Source organism: Saccoglossus kowalevskii, chromosome 22, assembly GCF_978046115.1.
Source record: "Saccoglossus kowalevskii chromosome 22, keSacKowa6.1, whole genome shotgun sequence".
NCBI lineage: Eukaryota > Metazoa > Hemichordata > Enteropneusta > Harrimaniidae > Saccoglossus > Saccoglossus kowalevskii.
Window position 1 is genome coordinate 23,246,564 of NC_140662.1, and position 26,490 is coordinate 23,273,053.

General features: G+C 35.3%; 2 protein-coding genes across 2 annotated transcripts; one reads left to right on the top strand and one right to left on the bottom strand.

Moving 5' to 3' along the window:
• Positions 1-1,381: 1,381 nt before the first annotated feature.
• Positions 1,382-25,854, bottom strand: LOC100377137 (actin-related protein 3). Its single transcript, XM_002738511.4, has 12 exons — positions 25,715-25,854; positions 24,828-24,883; positions 22,088-22,206; positions 12,817-12,927; positions 10,931-11,026; positions 10,307-10,414; positions 8,699-8,842; positions 7,671-7,844; positions 6,858-6,950; positions 5,633-5,758; positions 5,333-5,416; positions 1,382-3,023 (listed from the first exon to the last, which is right to left on the bottom strand). The coding sequence occupies exons 1-12, from the start codon at positions 25,756-25,758 to the stop codon at positions 2,928-2,930; spliced, it is 1,251 nt and encodes a 416-aa protein (XP_002738557.1). The 5' UTR covers positions 25,759-25,854; the 3' UTR covers positions 1,382-2,927.
• LOC146729196 (uncharacterized) lies at positions 19,950-21,652 on the top strand. Its single transcript, XM_085496101.1, has 3 exons — positions 19,950-20,047; positions 20,800-21,008; positions 21,632-21,652. Exons 1-3 carry the CDS (start codon positions 19,963-19,965, stop codon positions 21,650-21,652), a joined length of 315 nt encoding a protein of 104 aa, XP_085352227.1. The 5' UTR covers positions 19,950-19,962.
• Positions 25,855-26,490: the final 636 nt, after the last annotated feature.

Sequence of the window (26,490 nt, forward strand, 5' to 3'; positions counted from 1 at the left end):
CACCAAAATTATAGAATCGAAGATACCATCACGAAATGAACAAATCTGAGAAAGGTCTACATGTAGTATCTAAATATGTAATATCAAAGCAATTGAACTATTGGTTTTTAATAAGAAATCGAAAATATCACTTTTTACCAAAAATTACAAAAATATTCACCAAAATTAGAGAATTGAAGATATCATCACGAAATGAACAAATCTGAGAGAGGTTCACATGTAGTACCTATATATGTAGTATCAAAGCAATTGGACTTGCGGTTTTTAACAAGAAGTCGAAAATATCACTTTTTACCAAAAATGATAAAAATATTCACCAAAATTAGAGAATTAAAGATATCATTACAAAATGAACAAATCTGAGAGAGGTCCACATGTAGTATCTATATATGTAATATCAAAGCAATTGCACTTGCGGTTTTCAACAAGAAGTCGAAAATATCACTTTTTACCAAAAATGACAAAAATATTCACCAAAATTATAGAATCGAAGATACCATCACGAAATGAACAAATCTGAGAAAGGTCTACATGTAGTATCTAAATATGTAATATCAAAGCAATTGAACTATTGGTTTTTAATAAGAAATCGAAAATATCACTTTTTACCAAAAATTACAAAAATATTCACCAAAATTAGAGAATTGAAGATATCATCACGAAATGAACAAATCTGAGAGAGGTTCACATGTAGTACCTATATATGTAGTATCAAAGCAATTGGACTTGCGGTTTTTAACAAGAAGTCGAAAATATCACTTTTTACCAAAAATGATAAAAATATTCACCAAAATTAGAGAATTAAAGATATCATTACAAAATGAACAAATCTGAGAGAGGTCCACATGTAGTACCTATATATGTAATATCAAAGCAATTGCACTTGCGGTTTTTAACAAGAAGTTGAAAATATCACTTTTTACCCAAAATGACAAAAATATTCACCAAAATTAGAGAATTGAAGATATCAACATGAAATGAACAAACCTAAGAGAGGTCTACCCAAGGTACATATACACCAAGTATCAAAGCATTCAGGCTTGTAGTTTTCAAAAAGAAGTCGAAAAAGTAAAACATTGACACGGACGACGGACGACGACGGACAATCACTCATATGATAAGCTCCGCTCGACAAAGTCGACAGCGGAGCTAAAAAAAAACGTTATATGAAAAAACGTTAACTAAAATATACAGAAGTGGAAGTTATAAATACACACATCAAGCATAGATAGCTGTGTCCTATGAACTTTAAGAGGCTGTCACACTGATCTCATTTGTTTATGCAAATGTTGATACAAAATTATGCTTAATCATTGGTACTAACCTACGGTGACAATGTTACCAGTAAGTTGTTTCATTAACAGAGACACGTACATGTATATTTATCACAGCAATGAACAATGTATTGTATATTCAAGGCGCAAACAGTACCTAATCATGAAGATCTATACTGTCAGTGGTTTTATTTGAAATGATTACAGAATAGATTTGTTAATATTCTTTGCTGATCATAAAAATATATTTATTACTGTCAAGTACTTTATATTAGCTGGAATTAATTTTTGCTAAAAAAACTTTTTGGGTGTTTTGTATATGGAATTTACTGATTTTTTGACGAGTTGAATGTAAAATATATATTTGCTGGATTTTATTTTCACTGAATTATTCCTTCAGCAATAATAAAGTATTTTACAGTATAATAAGTACATTTGTGTGTACGCTGATAGAAAATAAAGTTGCAAGCCTTCATCTTATGATTCTGAATGTGTATGCAGAAATTTATACATGCATGAAAAGGATTTGGAATTGATTTAACCCATTTATTGAAGCGTCCTAATTTCACGAGAAAAGGTTTAGAAGCATAATTACCCAGGGTCACTTATGTAGAGTTCACAGTTTAGTCATAAATAATCATTTACCAAACAACTGTGCTAATAAGTATTGTACTGTGTTGTACTGCTTTACAATAATTTTTATCAATCAGGAAAAACATAATTTAGATTTGGCTTAAAAAGATGTACTGTTTGCCTACGGTGTCGCTCCCATCACACTGCTATGTGAACAAAATACTGTAAAAGAATTCATTGGCATCTAATTTTATAAACATTAGAAATCGTGGTCTCATTAATCATACATAAATTTTTATTACCGGTAGTGGGGATTACCTTTCTCAGTGAAAATAAAAAATTGAAACCCAGTGAATAATTAATACAATCACAGTAGAATATCTATCTTGATAGGTGTGGCACTTTCACTTGGATTGAAGTTGTGCGATTTTCTGATGGGAATCACACAAATATGATACTTTCCACTACAAAATAATTTCATAAGAGAGCCCGAGAAAACAGAATCCTTCATTTAAAAGCCCAGATCAAACTATGTTGAATCAATGCTACAGGAGTAAAACATTAAAGTCATACATCAGAGATGCTTATGATACTTTTGTATTGCATTTTGTATGAAGATTTTTGTAATAAAATTATTCTAATTCACGGCTAGTTTTGTTATAGTTTTCCAAATATCCATATTACAGTGTTGAGGCTATGGTACACAGATCAAATGTACATTGCAAATTTGAGATCCGGAATACTGTCGAATTTAGAAAAAAAATTGTATTTGTTTGATTCAAGTTGTATTACACATGAACCAGTGTCGGACAACCAACAAATTACTGTAGTAATTGAACTGAATATTATATGTACTTGTAATTATATTTCTATAACTGTTACAAAAATTTTGACCTAATTGATTGATAAACTATGGGTGTATTCGTAACTGCATTATCTGCAGTACTTTGCACTTTGTAATCAAAAGTCAAAACTTCAATACAGTGAGGATAGAGAAACCAACTGTACATCCAATTTTCATTAAATGTACCGTAATAAAAAGAGATTATAATAAGTTGCCACCACTTGTTCCCATGTTTTTTATGTCATAGTACCAAACACTGGGTTATGTCTGCAAATACTAGGGCCATGTTCATCATAGTCCGCCTTGGTGTGACATACTTGATAAAATTCAGGCTGTAAAAGACAAAAAAAATGAAAATTACAATGTGATTCATGAATTCAGATAAACAAAACTTGCTCATTTAGCAATAATTGTTCAGGAAATAAAGGTTTAAATACTGTAAAACCATTTATTTTCACTGGGTTTTACTTAGCATTGAATAATTCATTCATCTACAGTGATGAATGACATCAAAAAACATTTTTGACAGTTCAGGTATCAGTTCTGTTTTCTCTACACTATTATATATTTTTAAAACAATGTTACATTTTATAAATTACCATAAATATAGTAGTACCGTACCTACATCGACAAAAATGCGATTGCTTGACGTTGCAAATACATTTTTACAGTTATTAAGCAAAATTTAGGCTACTTTTTAACTATCATAAGAGGTGAGCTCAGTCCACCATTAAATTAATTTTACCCATTTTACTGGGTGTCAAGTTAGCAAGGAAACAGTGGGTTCCATTTTTAGTTTAGATGTTCACAAGTACTTAATTTACATACATGTATCAACCAAAAAAGTGAAATTGTCGAATGGCATCAGACCTCACTACGCCTGAAAAAATAGTGCATGTCTCGTCGAGAAGATCAATACTACGAATTTGCAAAGTTCACCATGCCTTCTTGCAATGAGTTTCAATGAATATTAATTTTGGTGGTCATGGTAACACTGTCAGTTCAAAGCCCTGTTTGCAATAAGATGATAAACATTGGACGGAAAATTGCCAGCATCTTATCACACATTATGTCAACAAACAAATAAACTCTGCTGTGAATATTAGTTACTCTTTGATGGCTGTCACTATCTGACGATCTTGCAATTTGATTGGTACCGACAAAAACTCATCGGGGGAATTGAAAAACTACATCGTTCTGTCAGACGTGTGTTGGGTTTGGAGCACTGCGGAGGGCACAACTCTCAGGCTATGTATGGCAATAAATAAAATAAAATCAAGACAAGCAGCCTATCGGCTGAGATAGCTCCGCTGTTAGCAATGCACATTTCAATTAAAGAACTGAAGACATCATTAGAAAATGAACAATATGAATAGTATCAAAGCAATCGGACTTACAGTTTTTAACAAGAAGTCGAAAATATCACTTTTTACCAAAAATTACAAAAATATTCACCAAAATAAATTAATTAGAGAATTAAAGATATCATTACAAAATGAACAAATCTGAGAGAGGTCCACATGTAGTACCTATATATGTAATATCAAAGCAATCGGACTTACAGTTTTCAACAAGAAGTCGAAAATATCACTTTTTACCAAAAATGACAAAAATATTCACCAAAATTAGAGAATTGAAGATATCATCACGAAATAAACAAATCTGAGAGAGGTCCACATGTAGTACCTATATATGTAGTATCAAAGCAATTGGACTTGCGGTTTTTAACAAGAAGTCGAAAATATCACTTTTCACCAAAAAATGACAAAAATATTCACCAAAATTAGAGAATTAAAGATATCATTACAAAATGAACAAATCTGAGAGAGATCCACATGTAGTACCTATATATGTAATATCAAAGCAATTGCACTTGCGGTTTTTAACAAGAAGGCGAAAATATCAGTTTTTACCAAAAATGACAAAAATATTCACCAAAATTAGAGAATTAAAGATATCATTACAAAATGAACAAATCTGAGAGAGGTCCACATGTAGTACCTATATATGTAATATCAAAGCAATTGCACTTGCGGTTTTTAACAAGAAGTCGAAAATATCAGTTTTTACCAAAAATGACAAAAATATTCACCAAAATTAGAGAATTGAAGATATCATCACGAAATGAACAAATCTGAGAGAGGTCCACATGTAGTACCTATATATGTAGTATCAAAGAAATTGGACTTGCGGTTTTTAACAAGAAGTCGAAAATATCAGTTTTTACCAAAAATGACAAAAATATTCACCAAAATTAAAGAATTAAAGATATCATTACAAAATTAACAAATCTGAGAGAGGTCCACATGTAGTACCTATAGATGTAATATCAAAGCAATTGCACTTGCGGTTTTTAACAAGAAGTCGAAAATATCAGTTTTTACCAAAAATGACAAAAATATTCACCAAAATTAGAGAATTAAAGATATCAACATGAAATGAACAAACCTAAGAGAGGTCTACCCAAGGTACATATACACCAAGTATCAAAGCATTTAGGCTTGTAGTTTTCAAGAAGAAGTCGAAAAAGTAAAACATTGACACGGACGACGACGACGACGACGACGGACGACGACGGACAATCACTCATATGATAAGCTCCGCTCGACAAAGTCGACAGCGGAGCTAAAAGAGTACTTACTGTAGAAGCCAGCATGCTGCCGCCAAACCACACTGCATACCTTTGCATATGATGTGTTATAACTTGCACTTCTATTGGTTTAGGCTGAAAAAAATAACCCATTAGACAAGAATTCAATGAATTTCACCAATTAATAATAAATATCACAATATTGAAACCATACATATTATTGCATTTAGAGAAATCTACAATGTTAAAAACAAATATAATCCATGAGAATGAAAAATGTTACAGAATTATTTTTCAAATCCAGCCCACTGGTGTACACTTGGTGGAATGAAAACTTGTCTACCAATTTACCTTTATTCTACCGCCACTAAGCTGTTCACTAATTTTCAGTCTATTGTCAACAACACGCCTTACATCACGTTGAAGCTTACGACCAAAATCACGGAACATTGTAGAACCTCCAGACAGCACAACATTCTGCAACAAAATAGTATACATGTTAATGACACAGTCCCTGTTGCAATTCCGGGAAATGTTATTCATGTCTAAGTTAAAGTAATACGTTTGAAAAGCAAGATGGCCGCACGTTTGTCTTTCATTGGATCACAGGTTGAATTGTTATGGACATTGCTACATACATGTAAGCAATAAATTGGATATGTAAATCACTGGTCATGTGACCAGGTAAATTACTTCTGAATGAATTGTTAGTGTATCATCAATCGAGAGTGAATAATAGACTCATCAAGTACATGCACATGTACCAACAAAACTTGTTTTAATTTGCAATCTAACATTTTTTTTACAACTTACAAATAAACATAGGCATGTGTTGGGATGTATGCGACAAAAAAAAGTGACATAAGTGATAATAGTATGGCCAAAATAGAAAATGGTTGCCAGTCAACCATCTTTTTTTTTTTTTTTTTAATATTTTTTGTGCCAGGCGACAGTTCCGTGCAAATGTGTGCAAATAGTGCATCTTGGGCACAGAAGTCATATTCATGTTTGGGCAGTCAACCATCTTTGATCCAAATGTGAAACTAATTCTAATGAACATGCACCTTACATTTTTGAAAAAAGATGGCTGCCAGTTGGCCATTTCAGATCCAATCATGAAACGAATGAGAAATAAAATTCTGCAACATAATATGTACCCTCCACCAAGAATTTCTAATTGTACACCACTTGTTTTTCCCAATAATGTATCTACCTTGTAATTTCTCACATGACACAAGGACCAAAGCTGTACTAGCCTGAATTTTAAAACCCCACTCAGAACCTCCTAAACAACATAATTTAGTCAGAGTCGTAACCTAGTTTGCATGAAAATCATATTTAAGGAATTGAGCACACAGTATTGAAGAGTTTGAACCCTCATACATTTGTAAAAATAGCTACTATATTTATATTTATATTTTTAAGGTTAGGATCTAAAATACAGTAGAATACGATTTTTGACAAAACAATCCATGATTTCTCAATTTCTGCACAGATCAACACATGGTAGAAGGGGAGCACGTCAACAGACACTCCTGAACTAGACTATGTGTGCTAAACAAACAGATTTTCTTACCTTATATAGTGGTCTTCTTACATCAATAGGACAGTTCTGTATGACATCATCAACAACATCCGATATAGAGGTTGTATACTCAGCATTGGCAAACTGTAGAATCACAATAAAATATGTTATTACCGAAACACTTTTATGACCTTGGTACGCAATGAGAATCTATCTCTAACTTGCTAAATCTTTGTTTGAAGTTAGTTTTCGGCTTTCTATATGATGAACATTGAATCAAATATTCATCAGCCATGTATGTTTTCTATAACAAAGTAACTGATTTATTTATCCACACATGACACATATTTAAGTATACATGTAGATGCTGGTTTGTGGAATTCAGATTAAACACACATTTAATTCTGTTCTTTTATACAATCTTAGATTCACACTGTTAAGATTTTGTTTTTTTTCATAGTTGCATGGTTACCAATCGTGTAGTAAAGCAGTGAGTAAAGTACTAAATTAATCAACCAGGTCATGTCCTTCTGAATTCCAACTCATGTCACTTACCATATTAATCAACCAGACCCTGTCCATCAGAATTCCAACTAATGTCACTTACCATATTAATCAACCAGACCCTGTCCTGAATTCCAACTAATATCACTTACCATATTAATCAACCAGACCCTGTCCTTCTGAATTCCAACTAATGTCACTCACCATATTAATCAACCAGATCATGTCCATCAGAATTCCAAACAATACATCTCAAAATATTAACCAACCAGGTCCTGTCCATCAGAATTCGAAACAATGCACCTTACCATATTAATCAACCAGGGCCTGTCCATTAAAATGCTAAACAATGCCACTTACCTCAGGATGAAAGAATATTTCCGGTCCTAGAAATCGTTCATACCCGACATCAACTGAGTATAACTGCTTTGTAATGGAGTTGACACCTTCATATTTTTTAATCCATTTTCCAGGGTCTGTATCGTACTTGGCAAATTCCTTAACAATATCGGGACAAATGTATCCCCAGCGCTCCTAAAGGAAAAAACAAAAATTGTTTTTAATTGCAACGCTTGTGAAAGACGTTAGTATATGTAGTAAATTAGGCAATGAACCAAACTTTAGTAGAAATCATATTCATGAGATAGATCAAGGGTGATTTTGTTACTAGCCGGTTAGTTTTTATCTGAACAACCTAAAATTCCTGTCATGCATGCAGTTTTGAATTTTGCTTTGGGTGTGTGCTCAACAAAACTAACCTTAAAAGTATGTATCGTATTTGCTTTATTACTAGTGCATACACCTGTGAGTAAATTATAGAGGTGTACATGTACAAGCTCTTTTATTGGATACATACTTATAATTGAGCAAAAGTGGTAATGTTCATAGTTCGTTGGGACGCATTGGTAACAAGAATGAAAAATAAATCATCATATAAATTCTGAAGGAAAGAGGGTGTAAATTTGTTCTCCAAAATCAATGCATATTTTAACTTGTCATAAGTTTGCCCGCAACACCTGCGCATGCGTCTGATGGCTATAGCGTGTCACTGTTTACAAACAAGCGTCTACCCATGAGCCTTTGCGTTTTTAACACATGTTATCGTCAATTGGGACTCAATTCCTTCGTGTGACGATCCTCCCGCTTTAAGATTCCAACAACAACAAAATCCAAACAAGTTTATGCTATGATCAGAAACATGGCTGTATTTTTTTAGGCCTAGAAAAAACAATTCGAGACTGGCTTGCATTGTAGACCAACATTAAAAAGAACAGCTGTATTTTATGAAAAGTCTGATCTTTATCATCAGAAAATACCACTAGTGACTTGAAGACACCAAGACAGGGCAGGGCAGGAGGAAATAAAACTTGTCCAAATACATCACTTACTTTAATAACTTTTGCAGTTTCTAGTGATTGTTCAGGTGGAATACCAACTTCTCTTTCTCGTAGTAACTGTTGAATGAAGTATGTGATATCTCTACCAGCAATTGGTATGTGTTTAATACAACTGCCAATAACGTAGCCTTCAGCCTGCAATATCAAGTATGGTACGTGTAGGTGGTGCAAACAAACATACATCATGTGACCAACATTGTGGCATAAAGAAAACACAAAAAAATATATCAGATTTTTCCCACAATGCAATATCAACCAGAAATATCATTGACTTCCAAACTATATCATGTTCAAAGTTAAAAATCTAGTGTATAAGGTGGTCCAGCTGACACAATTTTAATATGCAGATTTTAAATGTCAATGATCTGTATTTAAAAGCACTACATTCACACATTGCGAATAATGGTGCTGATTGTCTCCAAACAAAATTGCTAACATGGCCCACTCATGGGTTTCCTGGAAAGACTGCAGGCTATTGAACCTTTACTCTTGACTACATGTCTATTGACTTATTAACCACCTGCTTATCTAAATACTGTTCAACCAATTTCATTATTTTAATCCTTTAAGCAATTTCGTTGGATTTTAAGTCCACAAACTTGGCAGGGAAACGAAGAATTCTATTGTTATTTTACATGTTCACAAAAATCCAGATTTTTTTTTTATTTAAAAAGAAAATTGACCAGAAAAAAAATTGTTAGAGTGTGTGTACTCACCCATGGAAACTCTCTACTCACCCATGGAAACTCTCTACTCACCCATGGAAACCCTGTACTCACCCATGGAAACCCTGTACTCACCCCCATGAAAACCCTGTACTCACCCCCATGGAAACCCTGTACTCACCCCCAAGGAAACCCTGTACTCACCCCCATGGAAACCCTGTACTCACCCATATGGAAACCCTGTACTCACCCATATGGAAACCCTGTACTCACCCCCATGGAAACCCTGTACTCACCCCCATGGAAACCCTGTACTCACCCCCATGGAAACCCTGTACTCACCCCCATGGAAACCCTGTACTCACCCCCATGGAAACCCTGTACTCACCCCCATGGAAACCCTGTACTCACCCCCATGGAAACCCTGTACTCACCCCCATGGAAACCCTGTACTCACCCCCATGGAAACCCTGTACTCACCGAATGCCTCAAAAAGTACAAAGCTACATTAGAATGCATTTTTATATATAGTTTGAGAGGTATGAATTTTTATGTCTGATAATATCTTGTCACTCCAATATTTAATTATATTGCAATATGGAAACTAGCATACGAGTAAACATTGTGTTGCTAGAGACAGAAGGTTTGGGTTTACATGTACTGTAAAATCTGTATTAGAAGCTGCGGCTTCTATTAAATTGGTACAATGCAATAGAGGGGATGCTGCTTCTATTAAATTGGTACAATGCAACAGAGGGGATGTGGCTTCTATTAAATTGGTACAATGCAACAGAGGGGATGCGGCTTCTATTAAAACATCTACACATTATGAGTAATGGTAAATGTTTGGTTCTCAATTGGAATGGGTGCGACGTATCATTAGAGAAGCGGCATTTAATAGAGATTTTACAGTGGTAATACAAGATACACTTACCACCGGTATAACATGAGTGACTCCATCACCGCTGTCAATGACAGTCCCTGTTAATGTACGCTCTCCAACCTGTCTGGAAGTCCATGACGCTGCCAATGCTAAAACAGCCTACAATGATCAGATAGTACAATTACATCATTTGAATAATAGACAAGTAAATTGTATGTATACAAAGTTATAAAATCTACATTTATGGGACAGAGCTCGTTGGAGCTTGTCAAGAGAAGCCTGAGAAGTGAAAACACTATTTTAATTTTGTTCTCAGATGAAAAACTGCTAATTTTTACTACATGCACATTGTACTGTCTGATGTGGGATTCAAAATCACACATCAAGCTCCCTCTTCAGATTAAAAAAACCATCTTGTTACCACTGCTGCTTGTGATGGATTCAAACCCACACATCAGACAAGGAGCTCCCTCTTCAGATTAAAAACCATCTTGTTACCACTGCTGCTTGTGGTGGCTTCAAACCGACACATCAGACAAGGAGCTCCCTCTTCAGATTAAAAACCATCTTGTTACCACTGCTGCTTGTGGTGGATTTAAACCTACACACCTGACAATGCGACCACCACCCTTGATATGATTAGTGAAACATGTATGTAACTGAGGATATATTTACCTGTACAGCAATATAAAGACCTGGAACATTGAAAGATTCAAACATTATTTCAGCAGTATATTCACGATTCTCTGGTGTGTTCAATGGAGGCTCAGTCTGAAAATAGAAAAAAAATATTGAATAAACTATAATAATACAATACAATAAAGAAAAAATTTATTTTATTTTTTTGGGAAAATCACAAAAAACAGAAAATCAAAAACATTTCCTATTTCCTTCTTTTTCTGTTTTTATTTACTTGTATGTTTAATAAACATATCTAACCCCCACATATCACTTGCCCTGCCCAGTCTGAGTAGTTGTCTGTCTGATGTGACAGCGCCCTCAGCAGGCAGAAACTATTTTCACGAAAATGTAATTGCCACAATTGTAAAAAAATGCTATTCAAACCAAAATTGCTGAAATGGATGGAGAATTTAGACATGCCAAATTTTTACCATGGAGGGATACACTTTTAATTACTGGGGTATAATTTCTTGATCTATTAATCATTAATTCAACATGGAAGAGTAATTCTATTATCCCAAAATCCTCAAGTTTTCACAAGGTTTAAATTTATTTATTCATTTATTCATCAAATCAACACGCAAAGAGTATAAAAGAAAAAGAATGCATTATATGATCACAAATCATGCACTGAAAATAGGGAAAGCAGAATCAGCAGCTGTCAGGGGTGTTTAAAACATTCCAACCACTGTACCACATTATTATGCAGAGTACAACATCCCACCCCATGCATTATGCATAGTCACACATGCAACAAACAGGGATTACTATTTATGATTTGGGTACAAGCTATGAGCATTTAACCTTTTCACCACCAGACTTTCTTGCCAAAAGTTTTCTGCACTTTTTTTCCTTAAAAAAATACTAAGAAGGTATGTTCTTTAGTTCACTTAAATTTATTTAATTCTCATTATTTACAAAAATCCATGGTCGTTGCATTTACATTTTGGGTTAACTACAGATGTGAGAAATAACACGTATTCTTAGTCAGTTAACATTCACTACATAGAAGGAAGTGAACAAAGTAAAAAATTTACATTGGTGGAATTGACCATAGCTAATTTGTAGGCTCATTTGAATAAAATAGTCTATTTCTCCCGAAATATGCATAGATTACCGAAAAGAGAATTTATTTTATTCAACCCCAAGCAAATAAAACATTTTCAGCACAAATACTGAATTTGCTTTTTAGAAGTGCATTTAGAAGTGCATCTCCAACAGAAATACACATCAGCCATAAAAAAATGTATTATGCTATGATTACGCAACAGCATTCTACTCCCATTTATTAACAGAAGATTATCTCCAATACGACTGGGGCCAAAAGAAAACCGAAATCTGCCAGAGTTCAATTCAAGTTCAACAGCTAGACGAGCAAAGATGCTAGACAAGCAAAGATGCAGCAAATGGTTATTGCCCCACGCCACCGTCAAACATACAAAACATGCAAAAACATGGCCAAAAACATTAGAAAAAAAAGTTGTAAGCGGAAATTTTCCTATGGTTAACAATTGCATTATTGTACTGTCAAATACTTTATTTTAGCTTGGAATTAATTTTCACATTTTCACTGAAGGAATGATTCAGTGAAAATAAAATCAGGCGAATATACCTACATTTTACATTTAACTTGTGAAAAAATCAGTGAAAATAAATTCCATACAAAACACCCAAAACGTTTTTTTCAGTGAAAATAAATTCCAGCTAAAATAAAGTATTTTACAGTATACTGGATCATTGAAATATGACTTAGTTTGATCAAGACACTTCACATGTCATTCATGCAAGCTCAATTAAATACAGTATGGTAAAAGAATGAATGGTTAGCCAGCATACCATATACAGGTATCTGTGCTATACAGTGGATATTTATTACTTACCAATAGAAAGTAATGATCTTCTGGTTCCGCTCTCAAATATTTAAAAATCGCTTGTTCATAGAACCTTTCCATCAAGTCCCAATCTTCCACAATACCGTGCCGAATTGGGTACTGTTAATAAACAAATACTTTTTGATTTAGTGCATTACATGATGTACAGAAATAATGTTGATACCATATTTGCAGCCTTGTTACTAATAACATCATAACAGGCATTGTGTATCATTTATTATTGGCGATCCGCTCCGCTAGGATTGCCCTTATAATCACTTTTGTCGTTTTGTGTGTGTGTGTGTGTGTCTGTGTGTGTACATTTCCAGTGTTCCAGTGTTCACGTATTATTTCTTCTGTGATTTTTTTGGCTTGGCCGATTTCGTTCAAACTTGGCAGGTAGGTCACACCTTCACCCTAGTTATTAGGAAAAATCTGCAAAAAGTTTTGGCCCACCGTTGCCATAGCAACAGCCAAAAAACTGATTTTTGGATAGCTTCGCGCCAAATGTATCTCCTCCTACAAATTTGGGATAAAACACTTCAGACATAGCTCATTCTACTCAGCTTGAGTGTGGGCACAAAGTTACCATTTGAATTTTTGATATCTGTTTTCATTACCGAGAAATTTGACCCTAAAGTTGGGGTAACTTTTCCCCAGCAACGGCTTTTAACTCCTCTGTGATTGTTTTGGCTCGGCTGGTTTTGTTCATACTTCACAGGTAGGTCGTGCCGTCACTAATTGGAAAACAATCCTGGCCCACCATTGCCATTGCAACATCCAAAAACTGATTTTTGAATACTTTCGCCCGAAATGTATTACCTCCTACCAGTTTTATCAGTGTCGCTGGGTGTATATGATAAAGGGAAGTTGTGCAACCAAATTTGCCGAGTTCGCAGTTTTTCGCCAATAAAAAAATAACTAAGGCAACAACTCACGGTTTTTCAGCATTTTTGTAATAAAGACATTATTCTCCATCAATAATCCGCCCAAAACAGGAACATTTCTACTAATTCTTGTGTTTTTTCGACGTTTTTCGAAAAACCTGCGATTAGGCTGTGAAAGTAGAACATTCCGGAGGGGGCGAAATGGAAGAGCCATATTTAACGCGTAAAAATAGAACACGTATTTTGACCTCTATGCGGTCGTCGCCAAAGAGCCCTGTGTCCATCGCCTGGCAATGCTCTTCCGTTTCACCAGTTGCGTTTTTTTGACTAAAATTTGGGCAGTACTGTCAGTCGCGAAAATTGATGAATAAATTAATACACATAAAATATGAATCACGGGCTAATTCAATGGTCACCGAACACTCCACTGTGGCAAGATAGTAGCGTACTGTATATTTGACCCAGATTTGACAAGCGTGGTACAGTTTTTTGCGCGTGTCCGTAATAACGCGCACAAAGGATTGTGGGGCAGAGTCCTTTATTTGCTGGCATTCTTGACTTTTGACTGCAGTTCTTTTTTATATTTTAGAGTAAATGCTTTTGATATGCTCTTAGGTTTCTTAATATCCGTCTGAAATTCTGGACTGTGGTCATATTTTTCGATTAGGAGTCATATATTTGAATAACTCACCGTGACTAATGTTTTGCATTATGAAGTATATTATTATGAAGGTCAACACACTGTACTTTAGGTAAATATTTACCATCTCGTTATTTCATTATTTCGCTTTCCGGCATTTACAGGAAACGCTTCATTCTAGAAAATGCTATCGCAAAACGGTTGGAAATAATAAATGTAACAGCAGAATACGTCCTAGCACAGTCACTCGACTAGGAGAGTGATTGTGGTCCTAGTAATAAACTAAGTGACTTCCAAAAACTGAATGGTGTTTGCGAACTTCGTATTAGTTATAAACCGACGTTAGCTTCACGTTTATGTCACACCATGGAAACAGCCAAAAACATGGTGCTTGTTTTTGAGCGGAGCGGATTGCCAACCAGCCTACCGGCTTGTTGTTGTTATTAATCACCATTAATCAGAATTAAACAAAATTATTTAATTTTGAAGGCTTTTTGTTGAAATGAAATTACTTGTGAAAAGAAGTTTACCTTCTCATTTGGTAACGTAAAGCTATCATAAAACCCTCCGACTATGATAGCGATGATTTATAAAACACAATATTGACTGAAAACATCACCCTTCAATACTATATTTGCTCTAATAGAGGCAAATATAAACCAAAAATGGAATTTATTATGCACTTGATCATTAATATGAATATTTGATATTTTGAGCACTAACCTACATGTGTACGTACGTCACTTACACAATTGCATGTACAACACAAAAAGAAAATACAGTAAATGATGATCTAATTTTAGATGATCGCGGAGCAATCATTTGCACAATACTGCATACTATAAGTACTAGTACTCGGTAGTATGTGTACCCCACTATGTAAGGAGGCATCATGAAGTTGGCACACAATTTTTCTTTCATTATGTCTACATGTATACAGTTCTGCACATTACATAACCACTAAGAGAGGACGCAACAACAACAACTATGACTACAAGTCAGTGTCAATGACACGTCCCCATTCTGTTCATATTTGAGTGACATATACATTCAAAGCAGAAATCTCAGACCACTGAAAGTGATCCGAATCTGATCCGAAATGCACCTGCATATGTACAACACATTGTACTAAATCTGAACAAAATCCATCCATGCATAACTGAGATCCGGGTCCGGAATGGTGAAAATGTGCGATTTCAATGCATTTTCGGTCTTAAAGCGGCCGCCATTTGGCTATCGTTAATGAGATCATGAAACAAATGCACATACATATTTGTGACATGATGTACCTTGTGTGCGTGAAGTTTGAAATCGATCAATCCAGGCATGTTTCAGATGGAATGGTGAAAATGTGCGATTTTGATGCATTTTCGGTCTTAAAATGGCCGCTATTCGGCTATCATTAATCGGATCATGAAAAAAATGTATGTGCATATGTCCCATATAATGTGTGATGTATGAGTGAAGTTTGAACTTAATCGGTCCATGCATGTTCGAAATACAGGTGATCACGGACGCACAGACGCACGGATGCACACAGGGCAAAACATAAGTCCCCGCTTTCGGACTACGTCCGAACGAGGACTAAAAAGTGCAGCTTTACACCTTTAGATTTGGACTGAAATTATGAACATGTGTTTGAATAATTACACTCATATAGACACACAGTTAAGTGTCAAGTGTTCACGTAAGAGCATTATAATGGTGATGGATAAGACGCTCACTACGAAAACCTGCATCAAACACCAGACAAGCCCTTACCTTGAGCCCTTAAGAAAAAAGGAAAAGAGCACACGCAAGAAACACCAGGCAAAGAGATCTTCAAGCAGAAAGGTGTAATGAAATAATATTCTACTATATCTCTTGCAATAAACATCAGGTGCTGTGTAGGTTTTATGATGATGAACAATAGGGGATCAAAAACAAGCAGTCTGACAATGAGAGATCTCCGCTGTTAGCAATGTACATTTCAATTAAGAACTGAAGATATCATTAGAAAATGAACAAATATGAGAGAGGTCTACCTGAAGTCACTATATACAGACCCGCCAGAAAGTATTTACGCACCACACTACAGGCAACTACTACCTACGATATCATACAATAAAATAAACTCAATAACGGTTTGAATAAATATATTTATATATCTAATAAAATATGCGTTTTTACACACAATAAAAACAACAAAATTGTCATTGTCATGCAGGATTGAATAAAAACGGCAGTCTGAACGAAACAGTGAAAAAACGTTCGAATTCTCTATGGAGAATACCGTGTAAAAGCAAGCTCATGAATATTCATGAAGACATAGAACGCGGCGATTGTCAATAATGCATGTGTCCACCTCTTCGCTGGATGACTTCTCTGAGCCGTTTTGGCATGGTATCGACGAGTTTCCGACACATGTTCACTTGGAACTGTCCCCAAGCTTCCATTATACTCGCGTATAAATCCTCGATGTTAGCAACTGGTCGGGAATGCACCTCTAAATCGATCAACTCCCAGAGGTTCTTAATGGGATTCAAATCTGGAGACTGTGCAGGCCAATTCAAAGTGGTAAAGTTGTCGAAAAAATATCCGTACTCTTGTGGATTATTTAGAAAATCCCTCACTGCCAATGCTGTGTGAACGGGGGCATTATCCTGTTGGAAATGAAAATTGGGTCCAACGAGTCTTAGTGCCGACGGTATCATTTCGTTTTGCAGGATATCCAAATATTTCCATCGGTTCATGGTCGTCGGTACACGGACCAGCGACCCTAAGCCGGTAGCCGAAAAACATCCCCACACCATGACGCTACCACCACCAAATTTTATTGTAGGTTTAATGCATTTCAGCTCGTACTCTTCACCTGGTCTTCGATGTACAAATAATCTTCCACGGCTACGAAACACCGTAAACTTTGATTCGACCGACCAGATAACTTGAGCCCACTGCGCCGGAGTCCAGTCGATGTGTTGTCTGGCAAATTGCAACCGCGCTGCGATGTGTCGAGGTTGTAGTTTAGGTTTCTTGTTTGCAACACAGCCGCGAAGATTACCATCCTTATATAGTCTTGATTTTATAGTGCTCAAACTCAATCTTTTCCCAGTGAGTTGATTAAAATTGGCACGCAAATCACGGGCGGTGTGAAACCGATTCGCTAAACTAGACCTGATGAGTAGCCGGTCTTCGCGTTGCGTTGTACGCCTTGGTCGACCTGATCGACGACGATTGCCCATACTACCTCGCAGACGAAGTTTTCGCAGGTTGAAACGTATGGAGCCTTCAGAAATTCTCAGTCTTCTTGCAATTTCCCTATTAGACACTCCTTCTGTATACAGTGCTTCAATGTTCCCTTTAGTAAATTCTGACATTTCCCTAACTTTTGGCAAGGCTCAATGTTTGTAAATAAAAATTACGTATCTGACACTATGACCTCGATAGGAATATTCATGAACTACAACTGACAGGTATTCCCGCCCAGAAGCGCGTGTTGAAATAATTTCAGCTTCCCAATTGGTTTAAATTTGCATGAGAAAAGACACGACTATCGCACATGTTTTATGGTGCGAAGTTTTAATGAGATGCAAATGATATGCAAATGAGCGCGCTCCCATAGAGTTAACCATGGCGATTTTCGCTCACTGAAAAAGCGTCTACATACAAAAAAACTAAACACAAATCAATCATTTTACTTTGACTAAAATGCACTAGTTCTTCTTAAATTTAGTATATTTTAAAGTCAACACATCATGTTACCCGGAATTGTTATTTTTAGTTACGAAAACGATCAAATGACAGGTGCGTAAATACTTTCTGGCGGGTCTGTAGTATCAAAGCAATCAGACTTGCTGTTTTCAACAAGAAGTCCAAAATATCACTTTTTACCAAAAATGACAAAAATATTTACCTAAATTAGAGAAATAAAGATACAGTGTTCTCCACAAATAAAATTTAAAGAAGCATATCTAATTTGCATATAATTAGCATACCAATTAAACATTTCAAAGACAAATCTTAGCACTTTTATATTTACATCAACCTCAAATACTGTGTACAAGTACTATACCGGTATTAATGTTCTTGAATTATTTCTATGAATTAATTAAACCACTTGATGTCATCCATGTTGTTTCAGTGTTTACCGTACGTTTATTTGCTGATTCTTTTTACTTTTCGCCAATAAAAGGCAAGTAACAAGCAATTTGACCAATAAATTGTTGCTGGTTCTTTTGTTCTCAAGTATCTAAGCTAATTCAGGAATGATGAGGAAACTTGTTTTGACCACACTCCCTATAGAGGGACTGTGTTTTGACTCTCCAATTGCGTGATTAACGCAATGTTTGTGACAATCACTTCACGCATCCAGCCATTGTTTTTGGTTTATTTATTCAGCCAGTTTTTCCACAGACATCCATTCAATTGTCCTAGTTGTCATCTATGCCACTATCTGTCTCTTAGTTCTTTGTTTTATCGCCTGTCAATTAATAAAAGGTCTCTCAATAACGTCGTCGGGACATTTTCCGGGACTCGTGAAACAGCTGTTCACCAAGGGTGCTGAAGATAAATAGAGGGGCGCTACAAATTGAAGAGGGCGCAAATAAATTAAAGAGGGGCGCTGCGCCCCTCTTAAACCCCTCGTGAAGAACACTGAGATATCATCATGAAATCTAAGAGAGGTCTACCCAAGGTACATGTACACCAAGTATCAAAGCATTTAGACTTGTAGTTTTCAAGAAGAACTCGAAAAGGTGAAAAGTTGACACGTACGCTGACGGACACTCACTCATATGATAAGTCTCGCTTGACAAAGTCGATAGCGGAGCTAAAAAAATTGAGTAGCATCATTACCAGAACATGAACAGGGCTCGAGAATTTCAAAATGTCACTTGAATAAAAAGTATAATTAAAAAAAAAAAAAAAAAAATTTCGGTTTACTTATTTATTATTTCCCTAACTTTAACATGTGGTCTTTTGTCTACTACTTAGCGGCTGTGTACCTGTGAGATTATCAAGTGTGTATTTGGATGTTCTAATCTTTGCGTTTTTCCAGTGATTTCTCTAGGTGCAGTTCCTGCAGTTTGAGCTGGCCAACATGTGCGTTTTTTCATGTGGTTGATTACAGGCATGTTGATTTCCCATTTTAGAGCCATGTTTTCAACCTTGTTTATTATTTTCATAGAGCAATCTCATCATATATTAACATTGTCTTCTATGGAGTTTCAATTAGTGGTATGAGCCCATCAAGTTAACTGTCACCTAACGCTCACTTACCCAGGGCTTTCATTAACAGCCGGCAACCGGCCAAAGTGTCCGCCTACTTGCTGCGGGTTTGCCGGCTACTTTATTATTAAATATTTTATTAAAATCAAAACAAAATGTTTATTTTTCCTTTGAAGATGAAACCATAAAATCATGTCCCATAGAACTAAAACATGCGTTCTGAGGCTTCCCTAGATATAACAAATTACGTACGCAATGTGATCATTAAATTTACGCAGTTTGACCTTTGGCGACCTTTTGTGCAAGCCATAACGAGTATTGTTCGAAACGAGCAATCCTATTGGTTCTTTCCCGGTCAGCTTCGTAATATCGGCCAATCAAAACTCGCGTACTATTTACAAAGCACTGCCACGGTAAATCAAAATGGCGGACAAAAGAAAAAAGTTTGCTTTGTCACGTCCCGGAAATCAGAAGTCCCTTTTGGATTCGGGATTTAAGCGGATCAAGGGTAAGTAATTACATTGTTACAGTCAGAGTTCGATCACATTTGTCAGAAAATAATAGGAAGCCACTTGTATTTTTATTGTTTTGAAGTCAATTACTAATTAGTACGCCGGTGTTTTACGTAGCTACGTAATTGCTGTGACCGGCGTCCATCGGCCGTAACAACTTACACTCTGATAGCTAGTGCTGCTACATGAGAGGGTTTGGGATGGATTGGGTTCACGTCAACTTTTATTTTTATTTTTTTTGAATGTGATAAGTCTACTTTTAATTTATATTTTGTCGCCAATGTCACACTGTTAGCGGCGCCATATAAATAATAACAATTTTGATTTATATTACCGCTAATCATTTACCGCTAATAATTTAATTTCTAGATGTAATCAATGTTGAGAGATTGAATATTTGAAGTGGGTAAGTTGCAACTAAATTGTGTTGGGTGTATTGGTGTTGGTAAAGTATTTGTACTTATTATTTGGGGTGGGTGGGGGGGGGGGGTCTGATATTTATAATTTATGTCAAATAAATTTATCATTATATTCTATATTGTAATGTTTCCAGTGCTGTATTACCATGTGTGGTATAATATTTATACATTTATAATTACTCTACAATAAATAGAAAGTTATTGTTAGTGTCATCCACACCAAGTATTATAAGTATTATTCTAATCTAAAGTTTAATTAAATAATTGCTTGATTGAAATTGGATCATCAATTGGTTAGCATATTTACAATCTTTGTATTCATGTTGCAGCTAGTAGTCCAAGTCAGCATGAAGTTAGCAATCTGAATCCTGTACATGTAGATGTACTTAATGAAATTAGATGTGAAACTCAGAGAGCTTTGACGGAGTTGGATCTCAGTCAGTCTGAAGATGATGCCTATACGGAACAGATGATGAACTTGACTCGGACTCTGACTGTGATGCTTATTTCAAATGAGCACAAGGTCGTGGAAATACCGGTTAATCTGATTTTACATACATGTATGGTTGAAATAACTTATATTAAAATGATTATGTTAATTGTAATTAATGTTTTCTGCTTATATTGTGTGATAGCGAACTAGTATGTGTGTATTTTAATATAATATTAATCATTATAAAAAGAACCCTCCCTCCCTGTCCGTAGTGCAATGCGGACAAAAAAAAAATTTCCTTTTGTGTCCTCCTACTATATTACATTTACCTTCTACTCTTAAACTTAATGAAAGCCCTGTTACCAACTGCTGTATTCATCCAACTAAACATTATTTTGTAGAAAATACAACATATGCTTTAGTTTAAGATTTTGTTTATATTTGAAAATTGGATTACCTTGAATAATTGCATGAAATCAATATTTTTGAAAATTAAAACGAAATAAGTCATTTTTTATGCTCGAGCTACTTTCAGTGTGTTAAAATGGCAGCCATTTTGTTTTGCAGATACGCGATATTTACATCGCAATTTTTCAAGCATTTGTTATTACATATCACTGAACCTACTTAATATTGTCAGAAAGTAAGAACACTTTTACTTTATCTTTATTTTGATCATTTTTAACATTTAATTCTGTGTAATAAAACTTTTGAAACTCTTGTTGTAGTTGATAGCATACTTGATATGATTATTACTTGCTTCTAAATGGTTGCATATATGGACTACCTTGTACGCAATTATCTACGCAATGAAAAACAATTTGTATCAACTATTTTTCTTTACAATGTAGCACTTTGGGAAAGCAAATTTGATGTGACTGGAGTAAACCACAAAGACAATGGTCTTATTATTTCAGTTGTCCGACGGGCAATCACATTTGCATTTAGACTTGTCCTGACTGAAAATTTACCTGTCACGGGCGTCGGGCGATATGAATTTTCGAGCCCTGATGAATACAATAGATCTCTACTGATATTCTTTTGATATGCAAATTATCTAAGGCACCAATAATGTACCTAGGAAAACACTGCGCCAATACTCTTCTTGTACATACAGCTGTCAGAATAACTTTGTATTAGTAGAGACGATGAGAAAGAGAAAATGTGAGCCAATCACGACTGACCTTGGTAGCATAATTAGGTCTATCAACTGCTTCATCACCAATATAGAAGTCTAAATCTTCAACACCACGGCCTAAACGTCTCTGATCCCCGATTTTAGCCGACTCCTTTACTGCAATAGCTGGAAATATAAATAAAATAGTAAGTTTGTAATTTTTTAAAAACACAATGAGGTAAATACTTTTAGTGACTCAAAACACTTCAGCATTGTTGATGTAATGGATACTAATTTTCAACAATTGATGGTTAGAGATGATAAGTAATTCATGTTTGATATGGGTACCACACAACGTATATACAAGTAATATACATGGTTCATTTACTATGTTGTTTTTGAACAACAATTATTGCCCTTGAAATTAATTTCATTTTGTATTGTGTCATCATTCTCAGCAAAAAACATTGTGATGAAGAAGTACACGTGATTTTTCGGGTAATGACAGTTAATCAGAAGATACTGAATTGTTCAAGTTACGGACATCAAGTTACGAAAACATGGAGTTACTCGATGTTCAATTACCCGGTAACTTTGAGTTACGGGCAACATATTGGTTTTTGTTGAACGTCCACATTAAGTAACTCGAATTTTAAATAACATTTAACCAAAAATCGAGTTACAGGCAACATATATTTTTTTTCTCTTTCAAATTTTGTAACTCAAACTTTAATTAACAATTAACCGAACAATTTATCATCTCCTTAATCCAGTATTCAATCAGTTTTCAGCATATACCAAAGTATGTACAAACTTCTTAAAATGTGAAGATATGTGTATTTGGGGAGGGGGGGGGGGGGTATTTTGTTATGTTACATCGAAACAAACCAGGTAAAAAAAATCTAGATTCGCCCCTGCACACAGTGTTCTCCCCAGGAATTTAAACCACTGTGGCAGCCTGATTTGCATATAATTTGCATATCATTTACATAATAATAGAAATTGACCAAAGCACATTTACACCCACACAATAAACAACATACATTTAAAAAACAAAGTGGCATATATTTATTTGTTTCACACAGTGTTATAAACACTTTTATTTTGGGTACTTTTGTAATATTAATGAGCTCCGTCACAGTGCAAATATATTTTTTTTTGGAGTCAAAATATTACGTTTCACAATTTAGAAGAGCTTGAATTTAAAAATTTAACATTCCCGAAATGCAAATGCTGCAGACTAAAAAGAAACAAATAAATTGTAAAAGGTTAAATGAAACTAATTTGAAACGTTTGAGCCAGGATTATGTTCACCACTTTCATGATCTTATTTACTACAAAATTTGTAATTATTTGGCGGATTGCTGGTTATTATTCCGACGATCAGCTTCTACAACGAACAAATAACACTTCCAAACGATCATCAAAATTACGACGTGACATAACTTACTTCGCGATGTTATACACCAGTTATACCAATAATTCCTCTTACTCGGTCATGATGCCATGCAAAAATTAAATACTTCTTTTTTTATATGAAAAAAACATAAAATTTGAACTAGTTTTATCGGGAGAAGTTATTTTTGATCACTCGATCACTTCGGTGAAAAACACAGACCCGCCATGATAGTTATGACACATCAGTTGACCGGCATGTGTCCTTTGACCCGGTGGGTCAAAAACGCCATCAACGAATCAGAATGCCGCATGGTAATGCCGATAGAACCCGAAGTTTTCCAAATAATCGTGATCATAAAAATTACATTGCGGAAGTAAAGCGATGTCGTAGCACGATGTGTTGGTATGGATTTCAGATGAAAACTGCATGATGGTTTTCAAAAGAGGTGATTAGAAATTTTTAAAAGATAAAAGAAGTCTTGAAAGAAGAGTTTTTACATGATTCACGATGATAACAGTTCAAATGTATTTTACCCAATCACGCAATAAACACGTTGTTTTTTCTTGAGTAGCGTAAACTGATCGTGAACTTTGCTTTGCCCATGTTACATCGGGTGGAATTGATTTTGAAAGAGTTTTAGCTTTCAATCTAAAGACTGCGTCTATCGTCAGAAAGTATTTACTTACAAACAAAGAGGTGCTAATTTTACAAAATTGACTTGTATTGTTCAATCCCGAGACTATGTCTATTGTTTACAAATTATTATCCACGACTGGCAGGATGCGTGTCGGTCGGTACGTAAGTATAATAACAATATGGCAATAGTCTTGGTCGGAAGCGTTTCCGTGGTGGTCGCTGATTTTGAGTGCTGGTCGGGCCGACAGGCGTGACAAGATCCCCAATGAAAAAAGCACTGTGGCAGTCTTGCTAATCACCGTGGTGGTGTCAGACCGGTGTGGCGGCAAATCGAAGCACTGTGGCGGGACCGCCACGCTGTTTACATCCTGGGGAGAACACTGACACATGTCACAATCGAATATACATGTAGTTGTATTAAGATAAGTTTTCACAGGACGATATTATTGATTATAACTGGGTAGAATGACTAATAACAGAACCATACAACAGTGTGTAGAGTCAATCTTATGTGGAAGATGGTCTGATTCCAAATGTGTTTGATCGTTGTAGTTTCTGAGTGATTACAGGCCGAATAAAGAAATTCATACATTTGCAAAATGATTTAAGCACAATCATCCATTATTAATTATTCATTTCCCTGCATCAAATTGCAAGTGATTTTGACTCAAATCAACACCATTGCATAACTGCATGAATACATTCAGTCAACTGAAAACAGTACCGGTAATGCATTTTTTGATATTCAATAAATCCAACACATTATCCTTACCTGATGGTATTATGTATTGTGGTTCTGTATTCCCAGCATAACCCATCTTGGTGTACCTTTTATACGAACAAAAATGTAAAATGTACTTCTGATTGTACAAGAATCACTAATGATAGTATATTTATTTACATGATAAGTCATTGTATGTAGTTTCAGACTATATTTTTTATGTTAATGCTCTAGAAAAGGAAGCAGGAACATACTAATTTTTATTGCAAAGTGGTATCCTTTTGGATATTGAATCAAAATAAACGAATAGCGCAATCTATTAGCCGATTTATTTTTAAGTGATCAATGGCGATACTAATTAGTATTTGTTGCATTTTGCAATGAAATATTTTGCTTCATTTTCTGACCAAACCGGATTTTGATTTGAGTCTTTTAGAATGTGGATTATGGGCTGATAGATTTATGTACATACATGTATGTATATTGATCATGACGCTACCCTAAGCTACACAGTATGAGGGGTATGGTAGGCAGAGGTAGGACCCGGAATAGCATATATTACACAAAGTTTGTAATGGTAATGTTTCATGTGAAATACACAGTCAGTTATGAGGTAATTGTATGTACTGGTACTTCCTCAAAATGTAACCACATCATTGAAGCGACGACCCGAAATGCCAAAAATTCACAAAATGGCGTTCCGTGCCGAGTGAATCACACTACAGTAGTGACAATCATCGCATACAACAAACAGGATTCCCTGTGTTTATAGCCAGTTCGTTATTGAAGTATCCAGAGCACGCCCAGCTTTTGCCGATCTAACAGGAAGTGCAGTACACACCCCAGTTCAATCAGAACAGAGTCACGATTTTTTCATTTAGAGCAAGATGTTCAAGGCAATATTAGATAATAACATGTTCAATGGGTAGATAACTTACCCTGTGCCATTATCAAGGACAACAGCAGGCATGCGTCCCGCCATAATTCACGTTTTTATGTTAAAACTTTACAGAAGTTCAACTCAGATACAGACACGGAAGTGAGAGCAAAATGGCGGCGAACACCTCATTCACGTTGGCCTTAATACCCAGCATGCCACGTTGCTACTTGTATTTGTCAAGCCTGTGGTACGAATTATTTGAACTTCGTGCCGCCGGCTGGCGCTCATTTATTTATTTTCAGTGGCATTTTAATTTCTCGATATTTTGAGCATATTCACTGGGTTTGAGTTATATTGCTATTTTACATATTCTATTTAGCGGATTTTACTTACCAGTAGAAATAGCGAAATATTAAAACTCAGTGAGTAATTAATACATTTACAGTATATAATAAGATGATTATTAATAAGTCTGGAGCGAACTTTGACAAATAATATCCGTACATAGAAAATGTTGAAGAAGAAATCTAGCCGGGTTAAGGATAATTACTAAAAAAAAAAATTGTTCAAATCTAGACGAATGGAAAAAATAATTCGCACAGTCGTTTAACGTCTGCTGAACCACTGTTACTAACAGAGTACCTGGAATATTAACTACCATATATACACCAGCATAAAGAGTAATTTGACGAATTCGGCGGTCAGTGAAGGCTTAAGTTTTTTGATAGACGATTCATCTTTCGGACATTGAGTAAGTGCGATTTTTTTAACTTTCAGTTTGATTCGCGCACAATTTTGTATTATCTAGATCTAGATCGTAAATGTATGTGTACA

What these genes read in the sequence shown, in the direction of transcription:
- LOC146729196 (XM_085496101.1), top strand. Translation starts at nt 19,963, where the DNA reads ATGGCGGACAAAAGAAAAAAGTTTGCTTTGTCACGTCCCGGAAATCAG. An exon ending in GGGATTTAAGCGGATCAAGG is followed by an intron (nt 20,048 to 20,799) that starts GTAAGTAATTAC and finishes TTCATGTTGCAG; the next exon opens with CTAGTAGTCCAAGTCAGCAT. An exon ending in ACAAGGTCGTGGAAATACCG is followed by an intron (nt 21,009 to 21,631) that starts GTTAATCTGATT and finishes CTCTTGTTGTAG; the next exon opens with TTGATAGCATACTTGATATG.
- LOC100377137 (XM_002738511.4), bottom strand. Translation starts at nt 25,758, where the DNA reads ATGGCGGGACGCATGCCTGCTGTTGTCCTTGATAATGGCACAGG. An exon ending in GTCCTTGATAATGGCACAGG is followed by an intron (nt 24,884 to 25,714) that starts GTAAGTTATCTA and finishes TTCGTATAAAAG; the next exon opens with GTACACCAAGATGGGTTATG. An exon ending in GACCTAATTATGCTACCAAG is followed by an intron (nt 12,928 to 22,087) that starts GTCAGTCGTGAT and finishes GTTTATTAACAG; the next exon opens with TACCCAATTCGGCACGGTAT.